Consider the following 21,777-nt stretch of genomic DNA (forward strand, 5'->3'; position numbering starts at 1 on the left):
CCTGATTTCTTGGACATTGCCAGTTTCCAACCTAATTTGTACAACATAATTTTGGTAAAATTATTTGACTTTAAAGTTACAAGGCGCAAACTTCCAGGAACAGTTCCGGACCATTCGATATCTGACATATTGGACAGTTTTCGACTTATTACTTAGTTTCAAGATTTGTGTCATCACAAAACAATAAAAATAGAAAATGTTGGTACATGTAAACAAAAATATCGGAAACGGTATATAATACGCCCGTCACAAGCGTATGTAGGGTATTTTTCTTGAGCCATGAGATGGAGAACTTTATTCAAGGTAGTATCAGCCATCATCATACATATGTGACATACGTATGGATAAAAGACCCTAGCTTATACACTGTGACAGGAGGTAAAAAGACATCCCAAGATAGGTATTTAAAATATTTCCCCAAAATTGAGGAAGTTTAACAACCGGTTGTTCTTTCTTTTTTTAAACAAAGAAAATTAGGAAATTGCTAGGAATCAACATCCTTGCAATACGCACATCTTTAAAGGACACATCGCATGTTACTAATTTTTTTAGGCCAAATTAATTCTTTTCTTGCCTAAAACTACTTTAAGTGTTTTGAATGAAATGTTTGCGTAGTTTTCGAGTTCGAAAGCGATGAAATTCAAATCTTTACTTCGGTATTTTACGCGCCATTATGTGTGACGTCATATGTGACCTCGAGCGAGGTTTGAAAACAGTTGTGAGCCATTTCATAAACAGATTTAGATTTAATCGCCAAAAGAGCCAATTATCACGTTAACGGCTTGTAAATAGCATTGCAAGTTTACAAAGACTTTAACTTTAAACTGTGTGAGGAAAGAGACGGACAAACCATGTTCTCCCTATGTAATATTTCCTCAAAACTGACTGAAGTTCAACAACTCGCAATTTCCTCAGAAGTTAAACAAAATAAAAATCCTTGCCACAAGTACATCTTCAGTACTCAAAAACTCTGTAAAATAAGAAGGTCTTCAATTGAAAACTGTGGAAGGAGTTAGATGGAAATATCATTTACTCTTTATGTAACATTTCCTCAAAACTGACTACGTTCAACAAACTGTAATTTCCACAGGCAACTGAAGGGTGGTTAGCTTGTAGATCTTATGTACATACCCCCACCTTCTAAAATGACTCGAAATTATTTTTATACAGAACCAATAATTTATCCAAAAAATGTTATTTCCACCACCGATCACCCTCCTAAGTGGCCTGAACAGTCAGTTTCTATCTTCTGCAAGCTTTTGAGATGACCACTTGTGAGATACTACGAGTAATATATGTACTGTTTGTTACACACTTCGCCTCGCCCGATACTGTGTAACGAATTTATCACGTCGAAGACCTCTAACTGTATATGTGGGGGTCTATATCATACAACTTATCGCTTCGTCAATTTTGTCACGGCTGCAAGTCGAACCCGACAAAAAATTACTCGCTCCATACAGATTTTTCTTGCGTGATACGGTTTTTTTTTCCACGGCGTCACGTGACCAAGATCTGACCAATTAGATTTCAACAATTTTGTCTGAGGCGTGATTAATATATATATTAGTATCTCACATGTGATATATATTCCTGATGCATTGCGTATTCAGATAGGCAAGTGTCCCAGGTCATTCCATCCTCCATTGTTTGATTGCTCAAATATCTTTATCAAAATGGTTGAGATTCTAACCCTTAAATACCAGGTATATAACACAATGCACCGAGCACCAGGGTTTTCCACCCTGTGTGTCCCTCAAGGTGAAAACGAAAATTCCGAAGATTTGTTAAACATCTAAAGGACACCACCAACATCCTCTCAAATATGATTTGGTTACTGCATAAAATGTAAGAGATGATCTGGGAACCAGGTTTTTCTACAGAAAAACGTTGTTTTAAACCCCCAATTGGCATCAGGGTGAAAATGGAAATTCTTAAACCTTATTACACATTTCTAGGACACCACTAATTACCATTAAAAAGATGATTTGACTACGCGTAAAATGTAACAGGAGTTTTGGTCCAGGTTTTTTTTTATAGAAAAAACATCGTTTTTCGACCCTCATTTGGGCCCCTAGGTAAAAATGAAAATTCCGAAATCTTATTGCACATCTGCAGGACACCACCAATCATCTTCCCAAAGTTGATTTGGCTAATGCGTAAGAGGGGTTCTTGGAAACAGGTTTTCGTAGAGAGACGTCTTTTCCAATTGCGTTTGGCTGCCAAGGTGAAAATTCCAAAACTTTATTGCACACATATAGGACACCACCTATCATATTCCAAATATTGATTGGTTACTGCTTAAATTAAAAGAGGGGGCTGAGGAAGAAGAAAATGTGATAGACAGACGGAGCAGGGTAGCAACAATGTGCCCGAACTTCTTTAGAAAGGGTGGGATTAACAAGAGGCGTTCTTCAAGCAAATGACAACTTTCGCTAACATGAAAGTTTTGCTGTTACTATATACAGGGTTATTTTCGCCCCGTGTTATTTTCGCCTTTCTGCATTTGCTGACAATTTCGCTCCGTTTTAAATTCGCCCCTACGCAGTTGTGTTAAAAGAGAGATAAGATAAACGCATATAAATAAATACCGAGAAGCACGGGAGAATAAGGGACCGGTCAATATTTATTGGGGGTTGGGGGTGGGGGGGGGGGGGGGACCGATGCATTCCATATTACCATTAAAAAAAACCAAACTATGTCCTATCTTCTAAGAATATAAAAAAAAGTTGCTGTCCTATATCAGATGTGTAATTAAAAAAAAAGTGCATGTCCTATCTAATAAATAAATATATAGTATGATTAAACAACAATTCTACTACATTATCATTGCTATAGATCATATATAATAGTCCTTGAACTCATGCATTTAAAGTTAGGGTTGTATAGAATATATTGAATGTTGCAGTTCTGGTTATATGATGTTGCAAAAATGCTAATTATGACGGACTTTAGAAATTTTAAAGATAATTAAAAAAAGTCATCGTTTTAAAAATCTCTGGAGTTCTTTTAAAATAATTATCACTTAAAATTTCTCTCTCCATTGTTATATTAGCTGAGGGATTCAAGCTCCTGAAAAACTTTTGTTTACTTTGTTCGGTGATTTGTCTAGTGACGTTAGAAATCTCATTATTTTCAACTTATTTTTTTTTCGCCTTTTTTACATTTTGCATATTTTTTAAATTTCTGTTTTACTGAATTGTTGTCTCGTGTACATACAAGTATTTTTCACATCTCAGTATCCTCTTATCGAATTATTAAAAATATATTTAGACTTAATCTTTCAAGTTATGACCAACATGAAATACCATTGATTGAAATCCATACTCTATACAAAACTTGCGTGTAATTTTTGCAATTTTATTCACAGCTGAAGACTTACAATGTATTTTGTGATTTTTAATTACATGTTTTAATATTAGATACAAAAGTCCGGTATCTTATTTTAATTGTCTCTAGTATATTCAACTTGGACATGAAATAAAGCATGCATACAATTCAGTATTATTGTTTATAAGAAAGATAAGTTCTAGGATTTGAATTAAAAGTTTGAAATATTTTTCATATTCTTTTTTATTGATACATTTGCAATAAAAAATATTGCTGTCCTATCAGTAATAACATGCCCTCAATTGCATTGCTGTCAGATCTTTCTCCAGTGAACGGTTAGAGAAAGTCTTATTTTAATTAGATAGCGGTTAGAGAAAATCTTATTTTTATGCTTTCCGAAAAAATTCGAGGGAGCATATAGTCACCGTCATGTATGTTCATCCGTCTGTCCGTCTAAGCTCATATCTCCTAAACCTTCATCAGAAATTGATATAATTTATGAAATAAAATGAATTTGTAACTCACATTTCCTCGGAACAGTTCTCCGGTTTTTCCATCCTATATCCGTTCTTCAATTCTCGCAGCAATTCTCGGGTGTCGATAGTTGGGTATGGTGTCCCACCAAGGGTGACAATTTCAAATAGTAAGACACCAAAGGACCACCTGCAAAAACGCACATTTGATGATAAGAATATACTATCGTTGATTATAAGAATATACTATCATCGGTTATAAGAATATACGATCATCTATAAAGAAAAATCCAGCTGATGAATTTATAAACGATGAATCCTACATTCAAAGAGAAGAGGATTTATTAGGATATCTGTAGTGCTTAGAATGTTATATTTGGATTTGATCCGATTCATACAGAATATTAAAGTTTAAGGATCATTACGAAAAGCTTGTCTATTGCAAGCACAGACCTAATCCATTTCATAGGTATACTTGCATCAAGTACAATGCATTATGTAAGTATAGAGTGACCGAATTATGATTAAAGTATATAAAAAATCAGCTTCATTATTTGTGTTATCTTTACTGTACATCGATAGTGATAAACGCTATGTACCAGTATCCACGATAGTGATAAACGCTATGTACCAGTATCCACGATAGTGATAAACGCTATGTACCAGTATCCACGATAGTGATAAACGCTATGTACCAGTATCCACGATAGTGATAAACGCTATGTACCAGTATCCACGATAGTGATAAACGCTATGTACTAGTATCCACGATAGTGATAAACGCTATGTACCAGTATCCACGATAGTGATAAACGCTATGTACCAGTATCCACGATAGTGATAAACGCTATGTACCAGTATCCATGATATATTTAAAACGCTAAACAATAGATATATTCATACTGTTTCATGCCCACTAGATTCTTAATAAGTTCATATTTCCGGTGATTGTTATTTATACGTCATTAGATAATGCGAAACAAACAACCGACAATGGGAGTAACTAGACATCATCCCAAAAATCGCTAAAACGCATCAAAGATGCGTATGGCCGAGTTGCAGTTCGGAAAATTATGCACGCTTGCATTCACGAAGTAAAAACATGCACGTATTTAATATAGTCTATACGTATGAAGCTTTGAATGGCCGCAATATGTATTTAGTGTGATAATGACCTTGACCTTTGACCTTTGGATTTCAAAAGTAACATGAATCTTGAATGTCATCAGGATTTGAAGTCTGATAAACAAGCACCAGCAAGTACATGTATAAAAGTTAGAGGCAAGCTCAAATCTACAGTATATAGTAAAAAAGAGACCTTGACCTTTAACCTTTTGACCTCAAAATAAATAGGAACCTTCCTCTTTTGGATGTGATCATGTTATGTAAGTCTCAAAAAGATGCACCAAAAAGTATGAAAGTTAGAGACCGGACAAGCTAATTGAGGACGCCGCCCGCCCGCCCGCCCGCCCGACTGGACGCCCATCCTTCGCCAATTTAAAAGCCGAGATTTGCTACGCAACTCGGCTAAAAAGACGTCAAACAGGGGCATCTTAATCAGATTCGTCTTTCATCATTCAAACTGTAATCATAGTCCTCTAAGTTTACATTATCTGCGCATGACGCAGCGAATAAAGTTGGGGGGCATATATATATATGAATTATATCGATAACATTTTCTTAACTTTTTAAGAATTGTGATCTTTACAAAATTCATATTTTCAACAATGAAACAAAATTTGGGAAAGCTGCATGAAAATTATCTTTATTGGTCTTTTGCGCAAAATGAACCGTACTGTCTGTTTAAATAATCAGCAAAAGTGATGACCCTAAAGAATATGATTATCCAACGCCCTCTATGGCATGTGGTGAGTGATGTGTGAGACTCTGCGTGAACAGAATTTTAGTACAGCAATTATTAAAAAAACCAATAACGAATGATTAACCTAATTTAGAAGACTTGGGGTTACGTTCGTTTCAAATCAAGTATTCTCTACAAATCGAAGCCACGGAAAAAATAAAAAGCAACAGTGTTTACATTTTTCAGGTTAAAAGATGGTATGATTATTACCAAGGACGAAATGGTGAAAAATACATTCTATTTATTTTGGGCAATGTTTTATGTGTTATAATGATAAGTTGGTCCAATAAAAAAAAAATAGGATGTAACTACAAATAGTATACAAATTAAAAGACAAAATAACATTGTTTTGATTTCAGGTCACATTGATTAATTGAGTTATGCCAAACCGCCACCATTAAACACAGATTGAAGACAGAGACAATAGTATTGAAAACTATGATATAAAAAATCTCAGATAAAAAGACAACCACAGTTTTACTAGAACAACATTTTACACATATCAAGGCCCACATAATAATTAACAATTTGTCAATGGTGCTTTTATGTAATAAATTATCAGCATAAAAAAATAATAAATCTTGTTACTGGAATGAGAACTGTTTAAGTGAACAATACGGTCAAGCAATCTCTCTCTGTCGGTCTAAAGGTCTGGATTTGCATTAAAGCCAAGATGAATTGAGCTCTTCCAAGAATTCAAAAATTAATTTTTAAGTAATTAACGATTTGCTGTCACCGGTTCTTTATTTTTGTTTCAGAAAGTGGTCTCAATAATTTTCACATACAAAACAGGGGCCCATATGCTACAGCACTAATCTGAATATTCTTGTTTCCTTCAGCATCAGAACCCAAATGTACAGGGATGTCCCCAGAACAGGTTCATTGGTTTCCTGAGAAAACCGGCTGTATATCTTGTGTTTCAGTATATTTAGCTATGGTATAATTTGTACAACATTGAAGATTCTCCATAGATATTTTTAAACTTGTTCTTTTGTTGAAAATTGTTTTCTGGGAACTAACTTGATCACGGGGTCACAACTTTGACTTCGAATATTAGATTTCAAAAAGATGCTTTCATCGTTCTTTGTCTTTTTGAAACATTGTTGTATATTGAGATTTTCTTAAATATGAAAACTTCCGACAGCTGTTGTGATCCTATTGAAATCTCGTGATCCATACCTTGAAACAAATCCTCCATGAAAATGTTCTCGTATACTTTAGTACATGTATTTGAAAAGAACACCAAATCTTGACTACAAATGGTCCACCATTTAACAAATTGTAACCACAACATCTTATAAATTATTAAAAACAATGACTTGGAACTGGAGAAGACGTTCAATTGTGGAAAAAATTACGGATTGAAATCTAGAAGTACAGCGTTTGATCAGAAAAGCTCACTGGAGATTGCGGTTCGGGTGAGCTATTTCAAATCATATATTTCAATCGTATAAGCAATAGGCGTTACTCTAACATTATTCAAAGAAGATCCTATAATGAAATCGGTCAAGGATTTCTAAGCACGCTTTTTTGAGGAACTACAATAGGTCAAACAAATTTCTGCGACTCTTTCGGAATCTGGTCACACATTAGGAACCTTTAGAACTAGTATATACGTATCGCTATATACAAAATTAGAAACAGAAATTGTTATTTTGCAATGTTTAGGGGAAAGTCAATGCAATTTGAATGAAGACAAAACATTCTTTTATTTTTATAGGAATTTGAAGAACATCATTCCATCGATGCCTGAACCTTCTGAAAATCCCTTCTATCAATTATGAAAATATTTTACAGTACACTTGTGGGTTCATGAAAAGAAAATTTCTTGTAAATGAAATACCGATGTAATTTGTATGAAATATGATTACAATGAAAAGACTTTTGCTGCATACAAAGCCCGTGTTTGAGATACCGACAACACACGTGGAAATCTACGTTTTGCACGTTTGCTTAATTGGCTAGACGTTTGCTGCTAAATCAGAGTGTTAAGTAGAGAATACTCCACGTTAGCAGAATTCTTCTCTCTACAGGCCCAAGTAGGAATTCCATAATTCAGAAGTTTTATAGACACCCTGTAGGTTACAACTGTCACTAGTGACTTTCAGAAGTAATCAGTTTCAACTGGGGCAATATTGTGTATGTTTAGAACAATATAGTTTCGGGTTTTTAAGTAGCTATTAGAGGATCTAACACTTAAATGCTGTAAAGCAAATTTTAAAAATTGCAAAAAAGGAGGAATGCTACGTTCAATAGGAATTTTCACTAGTCGTCGGAACTGTTCGACATGATCCTAGGATAAATATACATGATTTTGTTATGCTTGTCTGTATGATGTACCAACAGTATTCGACTCTTTATCACATTTTTCATGTTTCTTTGGATTAGTTTGGTTAATTCCGTATTGTATTACACCTATTGACCCCAGGAAAGATGGATACTATTTGGTTTATTCCATATGTAATGTATTGTACATATAGGCTAGTAATCTATTTAAAGAAATACATGTATACTGTGTGTCCTTATACATTTATAGTTTAGCATGCGATTAAAGAACACCACCCTCTATATTTTTATAAAGATAGGGTCAGTAAATGCGTTCGATGGTGCATGTACGATACTTTCACATCCCTGGGAGATTGGCTTGTTCTGTTTCGATTTTCTGTATCAGATTTAAGCAGAAAATTCCTCTTTCTAGAATTCCATATGCAGCAGAGCGGCCTTATCAAACTCTCTCTCGTTTTTTTTTTACTTTTCTGTACTCAGCAATAGGTGATAGACATAGAACAATTATGAATCCTTTCGTTACATGCGATTTATAACTGGTCATATGATGGCTTTTTATATTCAGAATTTTGTTATAAATCTAAAAAAAAAAAAAAAATCGACAATGAAATACGTATTCACTGTGTTATACAATAGTCATAAAAAAGACACACTGAGTAAAGAGATGATCTCTTTCTTACATAGATCTTTTAAACCAAAAAATAGCAGGTGAAAGTTTATATCCAAAGTTACCACGTACTTCAAACTATGACGCAAGAATACCGCAAATGCGCGTTTTACAGTTACCATAGCACGTGCACCCATCGTCCTTTCATACATTTTTTCAATTAAGTCCTTTTATATTTCTTGCTATTTTCCATTCTTTGTTCACGGGAAACAGATACCTTCATATGTTTGGTAAGAACACATTTTACTAATTACATTTTGTCGAAAAATCTTCATGAATATTACAGGATTCAAAATATCCTTTTAAAATTATTTGCAAAAACACTCCCTGAGAGAAAATGGGAAAACATATTCTTTAAAGAGAGAAAACAGCGAACAAGGATTCCATCGCATAAGTATAGATGGATGTTTCTTAAAATACTCTTTGAGCGAATTATAAAGCCGCATCTGGCTCTTTATTTGCGTCTTTAGCTGATTGGCTTAATTATTACAACAGCGCCTCTTCCTAATAGCGATTCATCCAAGTGTAACTTCCACGGTCTAAAATGAAAAACAAATGTTCGACAGCCATTTCTGCTTTCACTTTCATAATTAGTACTCTAGCATATGCGATATGTCTACATATTTTGCTCAGAAGAAACACCGTCTATTCTAGACCTAGGGTGGTCAAAACAATTTGGAATGGTATGAAATTTGGCAAAATGAAACATACTATTTTACAAAAGGAATCCGCAACAGTCCTGTAATGAAAAAAATTAATATTCTGTTCACAAATTGGCACTTGTATGCAAATATGAGCGTAATACAGACTTTATTTGAACTTTTTTTTTTTAAAAAGCCAACACTGTATTTGGGAGATATTCATAGACCTTCTCATAGAACGTTCACTTGATTATTAATTTGTATGCACATAAAGAATGAGTGCTAACTACCATTGCTTTGCTTAAAAGTCATAGAATTTATTTTATACATTTACATGAACACGAGACGCCAAAGAAAACAGTTGCTGGAGTTTCTTAAACAGGGGAAAAGGTACACGTCTTGCCTTTGAACTCAACTCGTAAAGAAACATTTGAACGTGTGGGAGGAAGCTGGTCCTTTGTAAAACATCAAGCAAGGGTCAACATATGCTTTAACTGCACTCATCGTTTCGTTAGATATTTTTTTATCATAGTATATTGCGTATAACAAACAATGATTATAAATGACGCAATACATATGTATATAGACTGTGTTGAAAACAATTTCGTATTCAAGAATATTTATCAAGCAAGATTCTTTCTTCATTATTGATCAGCTTTCCTTGATCGGGTTCCTTCAAAAGTACTTTGAATTGTTCAAATCTATACAAACTGACTAAAATATTCCAATTTAATCAAAGTTAATCAAACATGCATACTTCTGAGCGAAAAATCCTGTTATCATTATTTTAGTTTTTTAGTGATTGATGACCTCTTTCCAACTGGCCAACAGAAAATGAAGAAACGGGGTCTTTGATTGGGTCTGGGGGTCCCCTTTAGAGAATTGACGCGTCATCAACGCTGTCATCAAAGCGATGTGATCCCGTCCATCATGCAAAATAAAAACCCATGTAGGAATCTCTTACCAAACGTCTGTTATGACAACGCCTGTCAGAGTTCACTTGTATCTTTCCCAAATGTTCCTTTAATTATTATTTATTACATTTGTTAAAAATACAAGGAAACTTCCTCACAAATTCTGACGTTTTTTCCCACTTGCTCGAAATTCCTGAATATTGAAAAAAAGATTTATGACAAGGAGATCCATTCAGCGAACTGAACTGATGCTCTCTCTCTCTCTCTCTCTCTCTCTCTCTCTCTCTCACACACACACACACATACACACACACACACTGTCTCTCTTTCTAAAAAAAAATAGCTACTGTCCTCAGCCTGCCTTCGAGTTCCATAACTACTTAGATAATAATTTTTATCTTTTAATTTATTCAGAATTTATCCATGGTTGCTTCGCTTTTTTTTTTGTCTGGACATATCCTCAATGTGATGTCGTTCGCACTTCCCTACTTCAAACGAGGTAAAACCAATTTGTAACAATGTATATAAATTGAATTTCGTATAAGAATTGTCTCAATAACATTCAAGAAATTTAGCAATTCCACTTTTTTTGTAGTAAGATATCCAAACTTTCCATCTGGAGGAGTCTTAAAATTAGATTCTTGCAATGAGTTAAAGTTTTCTGATGAAAACAGCTTACTAATATGGACAAACTGCTAGAGATGAACTCTGACCACGTGACCATTTCCCGTTGTACCTAATCTACCGCATTAAATGTCGTCTGGCAGTAGCATGTTTGTGTTACTTTTGTAGGAAAGATATCGCCCCCTGACATCATGACTGAGAGGGCGGAAAATTATGTTACTGGCAATTATTTACCAAAAGTGACAGAAAATAAATAAAACGTGTCCGGAGAAAAATTCTCAGACGATCCAAAATATTTTTTCGTGCGATACCGAACTTGGGGAGTCACTAGGTGTGTATGCATCAACGCGAGGTATAAAATTCATCAAGACAGATCACCAGCTCATGTGAGAACAGACAAACAGGAGATAGAAATCAATAAATTGTCTTCGGGCAAGAATCACCTGGTTCTGCGGGTTAATTAGAAGGCTATTTTGACTGGATAGTCGAAACACGGGACTGAAATTCAGTACATCGGGGACAGAGGAAAAGTGAATGAAAATTAAAAGGAGTTTGCCAAGTTTGGTTACAGTATACTATTCCTGAGTGAATTATTCACTGCCTTATTTTAGTATCTGATGGATTTTTTCGATACTGAAATCCGATTTTAGTGTTATATAATGGTCACCAAAAGGTTATGCATAGTGCACATGCTCTATAGATACAAAGAAAAGTACCTATCTAATTATCTCAAAGAAACCAAATGGGGCATGATAAATTATGCACATCATTTTGACTAACAAAAATTTCAAAATCCCTGCCATCTTAAAATAAAGAAATTAATGCAGTATGTACCTTTAAATTTCATAACAAAGTGAACAAATAAGTTTATACGATTGTCTTCCTATTTTATATGGAAACATATTCCCCTGTCCGTTACTTTGATTCTAATTAAGCATTAATGGACCATATCATGAAGAATGGCAGTTTCTCACAAGAAGATGCATATTGGGTATTATGGTATAATCTCTCGTTGTAAGACAATTTTCCTAAAGCTCGGTTTCTATGTGTGAGAAAAGCATACTAATCCCGATCTAAAGATGGTCGATCAGGTATCGTTTGGTAAGTTCTACGTGTTCTAGTAGCCAGTTTCAATGTTTTATATTACTTAGTAATATCATCAACACAAATTCGCTTCTCTATTCACTTTCAACTTAGGTCTTGCAGTCTAGCTGTATACAAAGATGGCTCACCAGGTATCGTTTCGTACGCTCTAATAGCCAGTTTCGATATTTTGAATTATTCAATCATATATAATAAGTCAATTACTGACATTTTCTCAGTCAATACGATGCTTTAGCAACCTCCAAGTACAACATTCACCTCGCTCGGTGAATATTGTACTTCTCAGGTAGCTAAAGCACCGCATTGACATAAAAATTGACAAGAATTGTATTATATTATGGTATTGAAATATCAAGTATATTCATAAATCACATTTATAATATGAAAACAGTAAGTATTTAATATGACAATGTTCTTAAGTCATTTATAAATCTGTTTTGCAACACATATTGATTAATTTTTATGACTATAAGATTGAATTACCTGTTATTGACTTTATTGTTGTATTAGCAAAACATAAAGTGTGTCATTTTTCTCATTATCAGTTATTACCTATGAAGGTATATCGCAGAATAATGACAGCGGCATTCCTTTGATCTTTGCAATAACTGCGATAGGATGTGAAATACAAACTGTTATTAATATGTCCGGTGTGTCATTACCATAGAATTACTTAATATACTAAGTATCCATTATAACAGTATCATGAGATTACTTAACGTACATACCATAATATACTCATTATATCGGTACCACGTGATCACTTAATATACTCATTATATCGGTACCACAAGACGACTTAGTATTTCCTGTATATCAGTATCATGAAATTGCTTGCTACATTGTACATATATATACCCGTTATGTCAATACCATGAGATTTCTTAATCTTGAGTTCACAAATTATGCGCTGGACAGGCAATATCACCAATGGACCATATTGTCGCTAGATGTGAATCTTACATATACTGTTCATAATCCAAATAGACAAAAATAACCATGATCAATTTCTTAAAAACAAAAATTTGCACCACAGAGCAAAAAAAAAAAGAAAAAGAAAAAGAAAAGTGATGAAAGAAAAACAAAATCATTTTTCGTTTCTGTTTTGTTTCGAAAATGCAGCTTTTAAGAAATATTGGGAAACCCCTCCATTTGATGGTGGGAATAGACGAATCTTGCTATCTGACCATTTTAACATTAATTATCTTTATAGAGTCATTTCGTCTGACAAAATTTTACATTGTATTGCTCGCAGACAATGGTTTATTTTTAATAAGTTGTGCTATACCTTCTTTTAGATTTTTTAGCCTCTCGATTTAACAAAATCAACTGAGTAACAATATATATTATTCTTTGACTGACATTAGTGTCGTTTTCTTCTGTTTACAATCGTCTGGCACAAAGTACTTTTTAACATCACTGGGTGACATTCATAATTTTTTTTAAAAAGCTGTTATTATTACACGAGTTAATTCTAGATGATGATGCTCATTTCTGAATGAAATGTCACATTATTTGGAATTCACGTAATTTACCGCTCTTCATTTAGATATGTTTCATAGTCTGACAATATTTGTCACAAAAACACTACGTCTGATAAGAAATTTAGAAGAAATTTATCAACTTCAACCTACTTTTCAAGGTAGACCCATGTAACAAACTGGTCTATTTTGGAGAAATAATTTTCATCATGAAAACAAATTAAAAATGCCAAAAAAATGGCGACAAAGATGTCAAATTTTCGATTGTAGACCTAGCAGAGATGATGATGACAATTTCCACTCATTGCGAGAGGTATTATACAAGGCAAGCGTTACATATACTCAATATAAATCCTTTGGTCACTACCATATACCGTACTACTAATAAAAGCTGACCGCAGAATGGTTAGTAATCATAGGTGAAATTACATATAAGCTAACTGATATTTATTTCATCATCAGTATATATGTACAGCTCCAACTAGATACACGTATTGCATTTTGATGTGGGTTACGTGACTTTAGTCAAATATACCGTGTGGAAATGTGTATATATATTACTAACTATATCAATCCGATGTCGTGTTTCTATATAATTTCCGGTTAATCCATAAAACTATCATTATTTTTCACAAAATAAACAATGTATTTTTCTTTACAGGATCACATAACAAGAGAGGGATGAAATATTAGCCGAATTTCGTTTTATTTTTCGCACCGATGCAGATAAATTGTATTCATCCCCGTTCATGTTATTCTTATTTTTCCTGTATATCTCTGTCAACCATCTCTTTATCATTATATACCAGTTAATGAATAAAACAACATTTCTATTTGATATCAACTTTGCTCCAATGACTTTCCCTAAACACGCGGGATTACGCTGCGGATTTTAGGCCAAGCCAGACATTTGGATACCACAGATTGTTGAGAAAAGGGTTTCATGTTATAGAAAAGATTAACGAGATAACTTGTAACAATATTATCTATCTAGACAACCGGATACCACAAAGGTTGTTTTAATGAAACCTGATGGATTATTATTCTATTTAAGTGACCACAACCCTGTAGTGGCGTATAGACCACCTTCTGGTAAGTTTTATAGGCTTCTGTGCGATGACAAAACCTTTCCTTATTTTCTAACTGAAATGCATTTACATATTGTCCAAGCATTAATTCCAATTCAACCTATTACTTTCTCTAGACAAGCGGCCCACGGGCCACATCACTCATCTGAGCAATGGTATTTTCCCATTTAAAACATCGACCAATTCATGCGACGCATGGTATGAGCATCCTTGAATCTACGCTGAATATCTGATTTTACCCTTTTGGTTCTTGAGAAGATTATTGGAGATTTTTACTTCCTAAATACATATGTGAACAAACCTATATCTACACAATCAACATTCCAGGAGGATGGTTTTATATTAATTTGACATTTTGTAACCTTGTTCTTGAGAAGTCAATTTTACCAATGATTTCCTATGTAACAATCGGAACCCCTCTTGTGACTCTGGCTTCTAGAGCAGTAAATTTTACCGATGATTTCCTATGATACAATCGGAACCCCTCTTGTGGCTCTGGCTTCTAGAGAAGTAAATTTTACCAATGATTTCCTATCTTACAATCGGAACCCCTCTTGTGACTCTGGCTTCTAGAACAGTAAATTTTACCGATGATTTCCTATGTAACAATCTGAACCCCTCTTGTGGCTCTGGCTTGAACCCTGAGGCTATGATGTGAACAAACATGAATCTATACTACACAAGAACGCTTTCGTGTTATATGACATACACGTCTCGTTTAAAGTCAGCATTTCGCAAATTCATGGTTCGCAAATTCATGGTCGTTATAACAATCAAGTTTGTCAATACAACCTACATTAGGTCAAATGCTGTCTGACGTGTTTCATGCCGATTATTAGGCCGCCTTGACACACTGATTTTGACTACGGATAACTCCGTTTACCTGATCAGGATATAGGGCTCACGGCGGTTGTGACCGGTCGACAGGGGATGCTTGCTCCTTCTAGGCTCTGGTACATCCAGGGGTCCGTGTTTGCTCAACTCTCTATTTTGTATTGCATATAGGAGTTATGAGATTGATCACTGTTCGTTGTCTTCACCTTTATAGGAGTTATGAGATTGATTACTTTTCGTTGTCTTCACCTTTATAGGAGTTATGAGATTGATCACTGTTGGTTATCTTCACCTTTCATACCGTACCCTTGTGGGTCTATCATAATAATTGAATACATTCCTACGTAAAGTTTTTAACCCCTGCTGTGATCCCATGTGCCCCTTTAACATTGGAGAACATCTACACTAAATGGGGATCTTGTATACGAGTTGTTTTTATTTCCTAAATTCCCTATATACCAATGTAAAATCACTTCTTTTGTGATTCTGTCAAGGCACCGAGGTCATAATGTGAACAGACTTTATTCAACACTACATGACGATGCGTGCATATTAATTTGACATATAGTACTTTTGTGGTTCTTGAAAAGATTTTAAAGAACTCCCCTATTGTATATATATTTCATTTTATGTTCCCATCAAGACCCAACCTGTGTTAAAAAATCTTGAATTTACTCCACGTGAGGATATCAATGTAGTAGTTCAACACATATTTACATTTCCAATGTTTTTACCTTCGATATCTTTACTAATTGAAATGATAGTCATTTCCTCATGAATGTGAACAGTGTGTGTAGGAATCTTGATAAATATAGTACGACTGTTTAAACGGCAGGGACTATTCCAACAAAATAACACTGACGCGCTTCATGAGAAGGTGAAGATAACGAACAGTGATCAATCTCATAACTCCTATAAAGAATACACAATTAAAAGTAGCGCAAACACGGACCCTGGACATCCCAGAGGTGGGATCAGGTGCTTAAGATGAGTAAGCATATCTTGTCAACCAATGTCGATGAAGTTTGCTGTTTCTAGTTCCTGAGGCCATAGTTTGAAAAATGGAGTTTATATTACATAAGGATGCTTGCATATTAATTCAACATTGACGAACTATATTATTGTAGTTCTTGAGAAAAAGATTTTAAATGATGTTCCTACACATTTCTGTGAAAACTGCAATCCTCCCCTGTCGTCCCACCCTGGTTTCGGAGATGATGCTTCTATCCGAGTTTAAGCTTTAGTTAAGTGGTTCTTCATAAGAATATTTTTTAAACACACCATACCATTTTTCAATTTCCTAATTATTTTCCACATGAAGGAAGCATGGACCATCATTTGAACAAACTTTATAATTCCATGTAGCCAAAACTGTTCTGTGGCAAGTTTTGTTGAAAGTGGCCTTTTTGGTTCTTGAGAAGAGATCGAAAATGTGAAAGTTGACAGACAGACAATAGACAAACGGACTACGGACAGTTTCTGGTAAGAACATTCAGCTCAGGTAAGTTAAACACTGAAAAATATAGTCTGAACAAGAGGCGCATTAGTACAAGCCCACGTAAGTCTTTTTCTTAATCAATATGCTTTAAGAAAAATAAGCATTACTTTAAACGTTTCCATTTCACAAATAAAATACATAGATACTTTTATTCATTTAAGTATTCGCCGTCATATATCATTAACAATACATATTACACTACAAATTACGTTAATCATGATTATGGTTACCAAAATAATCATAAAGAGGGAAATCTTGGTAATAAAAATTAAGTTTACTTAGAAATATGCATTTTAATCCTAATACATATACATACTTCGCTTTTAACGTAAAACACGCATTAATTTCTTTAATTCTGTTTACTTTGCGGAAAGAAAATTTTTAATGAATTACACGAAATTTAAGAGGATAAAAATTTGAACACAGCAGTGACATCTCTTAATTTACACCAGTAAACAATGAGTAATTCAGAAAAAATCCCACAATATATGCACCAAACAGGTGTCTTACTTTTAAGATAAAGGATTGTCATCAATATTTTAAATGTCCTTTTACTATGCAGGTGATGTTTTTTGAGTGGTATTTACAAATCGTAACCAAATGTAGAGGGGAAAAGCAGAAATGAGAGATGATCGAGGATCTGAGAGTCGTTTGATTCCAGTTTTAATTTAGTTTTACAAAGTAATTATTACCGCCTGAAGGTTTCAAACTAAAAAGCCGAACAAGTTAAATCTATTATCAGATCGAAAGTTGGAGAATGTCTAATAGATACGATCGATAGCGTAGAAATAAAAGCACATTTCTTAATCTAATAAAGCACCTGTCCATGGGAGAGGGGCCCCATGTCATCTCATTCAATCTAAAGTGGGTGGCAGAGTATGTACACTGTTGAAGTAAAAACATATAATCAATGGAACGACTAATATGGTCTTATAGGTGATTGGAGTTTCTCCCATTGTGAATGAAACAAGGTAGAAAGGTAGATAAATTCACAAATGTTTTTCGCAGGTGCTTCTAACAGCATATGTCAAACTAAATCCTTCTCGTTCTATCAGCTTTGAAATTTTTTCTAAGTAAGATAGAGGGTATGGGGAATAAAATGTTATCTGCGGAAGAATCAAAACTTAATCGTTTTCCCATTACACTTTAGTAAAGGTGAGTCCTTGTTTAAGACTAAAGTTAGCCGGGTTTGTCATTTGGTATAAAGCGGCCATCCACCTAACGACAAGCCAATGTTAGCAACAAAGCTGGGCCAGGGAATGCGATCTCGTCGACAGGTGACAATCGCCAGGTGTCCAGCAACGGAGCTGAGCCGAGAGAACGGGTCTCCCACCGAATCCCCTCAGGTTGTCCGTTTCCCATTCCAATAGTTATTCATCTTTCTTTATAAGATGTATCGATTGGTTTACTAACATAGGTATACAAAAAGGATTACCCTCGGACTGTATCAGCGCTAGAGAGTTTATGGGATTATGAATGCGTAATTGATTATTTAATAAAAACAAATAGATCAAAGAAATAACAGGTGTTGCTCTTCCTCTAAAAAATGTGGTTTTCGTGAAAATATGAGAACGAGACAAGGAAAAGGATCAGGTAATATATCATACCAAAACAAGCGTGTCTTTCTTTAATTTACATGGATATCCTAATTTTCTGTCTTTTTACAAACCTTTTTATTGCCAAATTCAAGGGCGTTGTTTCACAAACACCAGAAAGTTACACGGACTACAGGTAAAACGCTAGAATAGGTTTTAATATGAATATCTCCTTCTCTCTCTCTCTCTCTCTCCCCATATCGTTCATATTGACCGTTCTGTTTACGAAAAATTAGTTAACTCATAATGGAAACAAATATTTCCTAGTCACAGTGAGTCCTTGTAATGCGCATGTGAAAATGTTCATCCGTCCAAATTAACGGACAATGTACAAGCTTGTAATTCTCCTGAGTTACTGGACTTCTGAGTTTGTTCAAATCTACGCTTAATGTCAAGGATGAAGTTTATGAAAATAATTTGGTCGTTTGATATCAAGTCATCTCTGAAAATCTCGTGGCTTTATTTCAAAACGAGCAAAGAATCACAAAAGATTGTAAGGGTACAAACTTAACGAGAATTGTTGAAATCGAATCACTTAGATTTTCACAAATATTGAGACGAAACTTAAGATAAGAGGACAACATACTTGCATGAAGTAGGAAAACAGCATTAACACGAACTTAAACGGTTTTGATAAAAAGAAGAGTTTCTTTTTCATGTTCTTTATAAATCGCAGTGTGAGTTTGTCCGGCGATGATGTATAGCTTTCCGATGAGGCCAGATAGCTCTACGGTTAGTGTACACACAAACAGGAGATTAAATGTGAATAATTGAAAGGAAATTTATTACGTGGAACCCTTCATAACGGGGAATTACGTCAGTGCGCAGAATCGTTAAGTAAAAACACAAATAAATCTTAGGAATTCACCACATCTTGTCTTTAAATCCTTAACCAAAGAAAACAAATACTAAATCAAACACTACATTTTATCTGATAATTAGCTACATGTTTACTCTGCCTTAATGTGCTCTAGACGAGTCTCGGTAATCAGTATGACAATTGACAAGTTGCTTTGTCGACAAATTCTTATCTCAGAGTTACCGCTCTTGACAACTACATTTTTGTTCATTTATGTCTGCCATTATGAAAATATATTAAATACTGCATTGTAACACTTAATTATTCTTAATAATTTTAGCGGTGTAGATTAACATGTTCACCTACGTGAAGTGCATGCCGTCACGGACGTATTAAGTACAGGTGATGGTGTCTTTAAGGAGGAATACTATACCAGAAACACTTGATATGGTTGAAAAGTGGAGGATATGTACAACAATATTTTGAAATTGAAAACTTTCAAATTTACTGTATTTAGTCAATAAAATCAGTTTTGATAGAAAGCAATCTGAAAAAAAACCATTTAAGGTAGCTCCATCCTCATGTGACTTATCAATATTAATGGTTAAAAGTGGAAAAACTTTATTAATTTCCACTCAGTATAGTTTAATTCAATTAATAACCAAAGAAAATGTATATATCACCACCTTTTTAAAGATGTCAGACATACAAAAACAGAAGTATACATTAACATCAGAAAATCACACATTTTCGTTAAACAGAATATTAAAAATAGATAAAAACTTGTTGAAATGACAAAATTTAAATATCAACAGTTTTAAAACACTGCTAATTCATAAATATGTATAGATTAATTGTGGAGATTAGGGAAACCAATGTATAATGGACATCCAGTAGAGGAAATTCCAGCATAGGAGTTATTGCCCTTGACAACATTTTTTAAATCATAAATAATTGATTATCCATGGAAAATATAAACTTTTTCAGTATTATTAGTTTACCACATATTTTATTATATCCAGTGAATAACATTCCTTGGAAAGATATATTTCTATCATATGCAAAATTTAATTTATTAAGATTTTTGCAAAAAACCTATGACATCACATGAGGATCGATCAACCTTAAACACCTGCTAGACTTGAACCCGCGATCTAAAGATCAGAAGTCGACACGCTAACCCACTGAGCCACTCAGCTAGTCAATTAAACCGAAACGGAACAGACAAATATTGCTGATATTTATATTTCCATTAATGTTTTCAAGGAAGTCAGCCATTATGGCAATGTAGTATATATCCTTAATCACACAAACTAGCGTTTACATTATTTGATTTGTCTCACTACATGTATACTGTCACTGAAAATACTACGAGATAAAACATCATTATTCTTCACTTTACTGGTAGACTTTCTCTTGCGATATATCAATACATAGTATCTACTCTGTCAATATTCATGAGTCTTTACGAATTTAAAAAAAATGGACGCAGTTTTAGAAAAGGTCGTATGTACGCGTAAACTTTACGACTTATTGTACGCGTGTGTGGATTGCAGTTTACGAAAGGGACAAGTTGCTAGAAAACTTGGGATGAAACGGATCTTGGTGTATCTATGACTTGAATTTAGACAAATGAGAACAAGGCAGCACATATATGGAGGACTTGTCCTCCATTTCTGGCGCTCGACACTATATACAGACTGCAAAACTTATGAAATCATGTGCCTTCATAGACGCTGGATCAATCTGCTGCAATAGTCATATGTACGGTATTCAAATAATTTCCAAATAAGCATATTTCATGCGAGCAATCCACTTTTTATCATTCACATTAAGAATTTTTACATTAATGATTAGAGGTTAACCACAAAGGACCTATCCATCGACCACTTATTCCTGAACGATTATTGCAAAACTCACATCATTCAAGCTATATTTAGTCAACACAAGTCATGTACTTTTACGTAAATCAAAGTCAATTTGGCGCATCTTCTAGAATATCAAATATTTTCATATTGTTTAAAATTTTGAAACATTTGATAATAATGATATTTATAAAACTTTTATGGATCGCTTTATAAAATAAAAATTACCCTAAGGCGCTAAACAATAAGGTATGATATGAATGTACATTACAAAGTAAAAATTGGTATATGAGAAAACTACATGTATATACGTTAAAGCCTAATTTATCCCACTTATAATTGTGAAAATTACCACTACCTACCTCTTTTGGTTGACATGAAATCTTTTTTTTTAAATTAAGACTTCCTTACATTTCTCAAACTGTTTACAGCATTACACAAGTTTGTAGTAATATTGTAAAAATGATAATTAAATCTTTATTTGGCTTAGATGGTAAGAAATGCAGATATGTTGGCGTGATGAACACTGAAGTACCCAGAGAAAACCCACGTGTATGAGCGGGCGACCACCAAACCATCGAACTTTCACACATACCAGTGGAGGATCCAATATTTTCAAAAAGGTAGACCAGGACACAACCAAGGATGAATTAAGCTGGGAAGGCAAGATTTAAATTGTGATGCCATGAATCCCTTCAGGGAGTTTGGTGGCTTTCC

At 34.2% G+C, this 21,777-nt stretch overlaps 1 protein-coding gene across 2 annotated transcripts in view; it reads right to left on the reverse strand.

Moving 5' to 3' along the window:
- The window catches only part of LOC125649973 (uncharacterized), an 82,496-nt gene that overhangs the window by 12,202 nt on the left and 48,517 nt on the right, over positions 1-21,777 (reverse strand). For both annotated transcript variants that reach the window (XM_048877885.2, XM_048877886.2), the window contains exon 23: positions 3,856-3,993. In XM_048877885.2, coding sequence (XP_048733842.2) covers positions 3,856-3,993 — 138 coding nt within the window. The remainder of the gene's footprint in view (positions 1-3,855; positions 3,994-21,777) is intronic.

The sequence above is a fragment of the Ostrea edulis genome, chromosome 5 (assembly GCF_947568905.1).
Source record: "Ostrea edulis chromosome 5, xbOstEdul1.1, whole genome shotgun sequence".
Classification (NCBI taxonomy): Eukaryota; Metazoa; Mollusca; class Bivalvia; order Ostreida; family Ostreidae; genus Ostrea; species Ostrea edulis.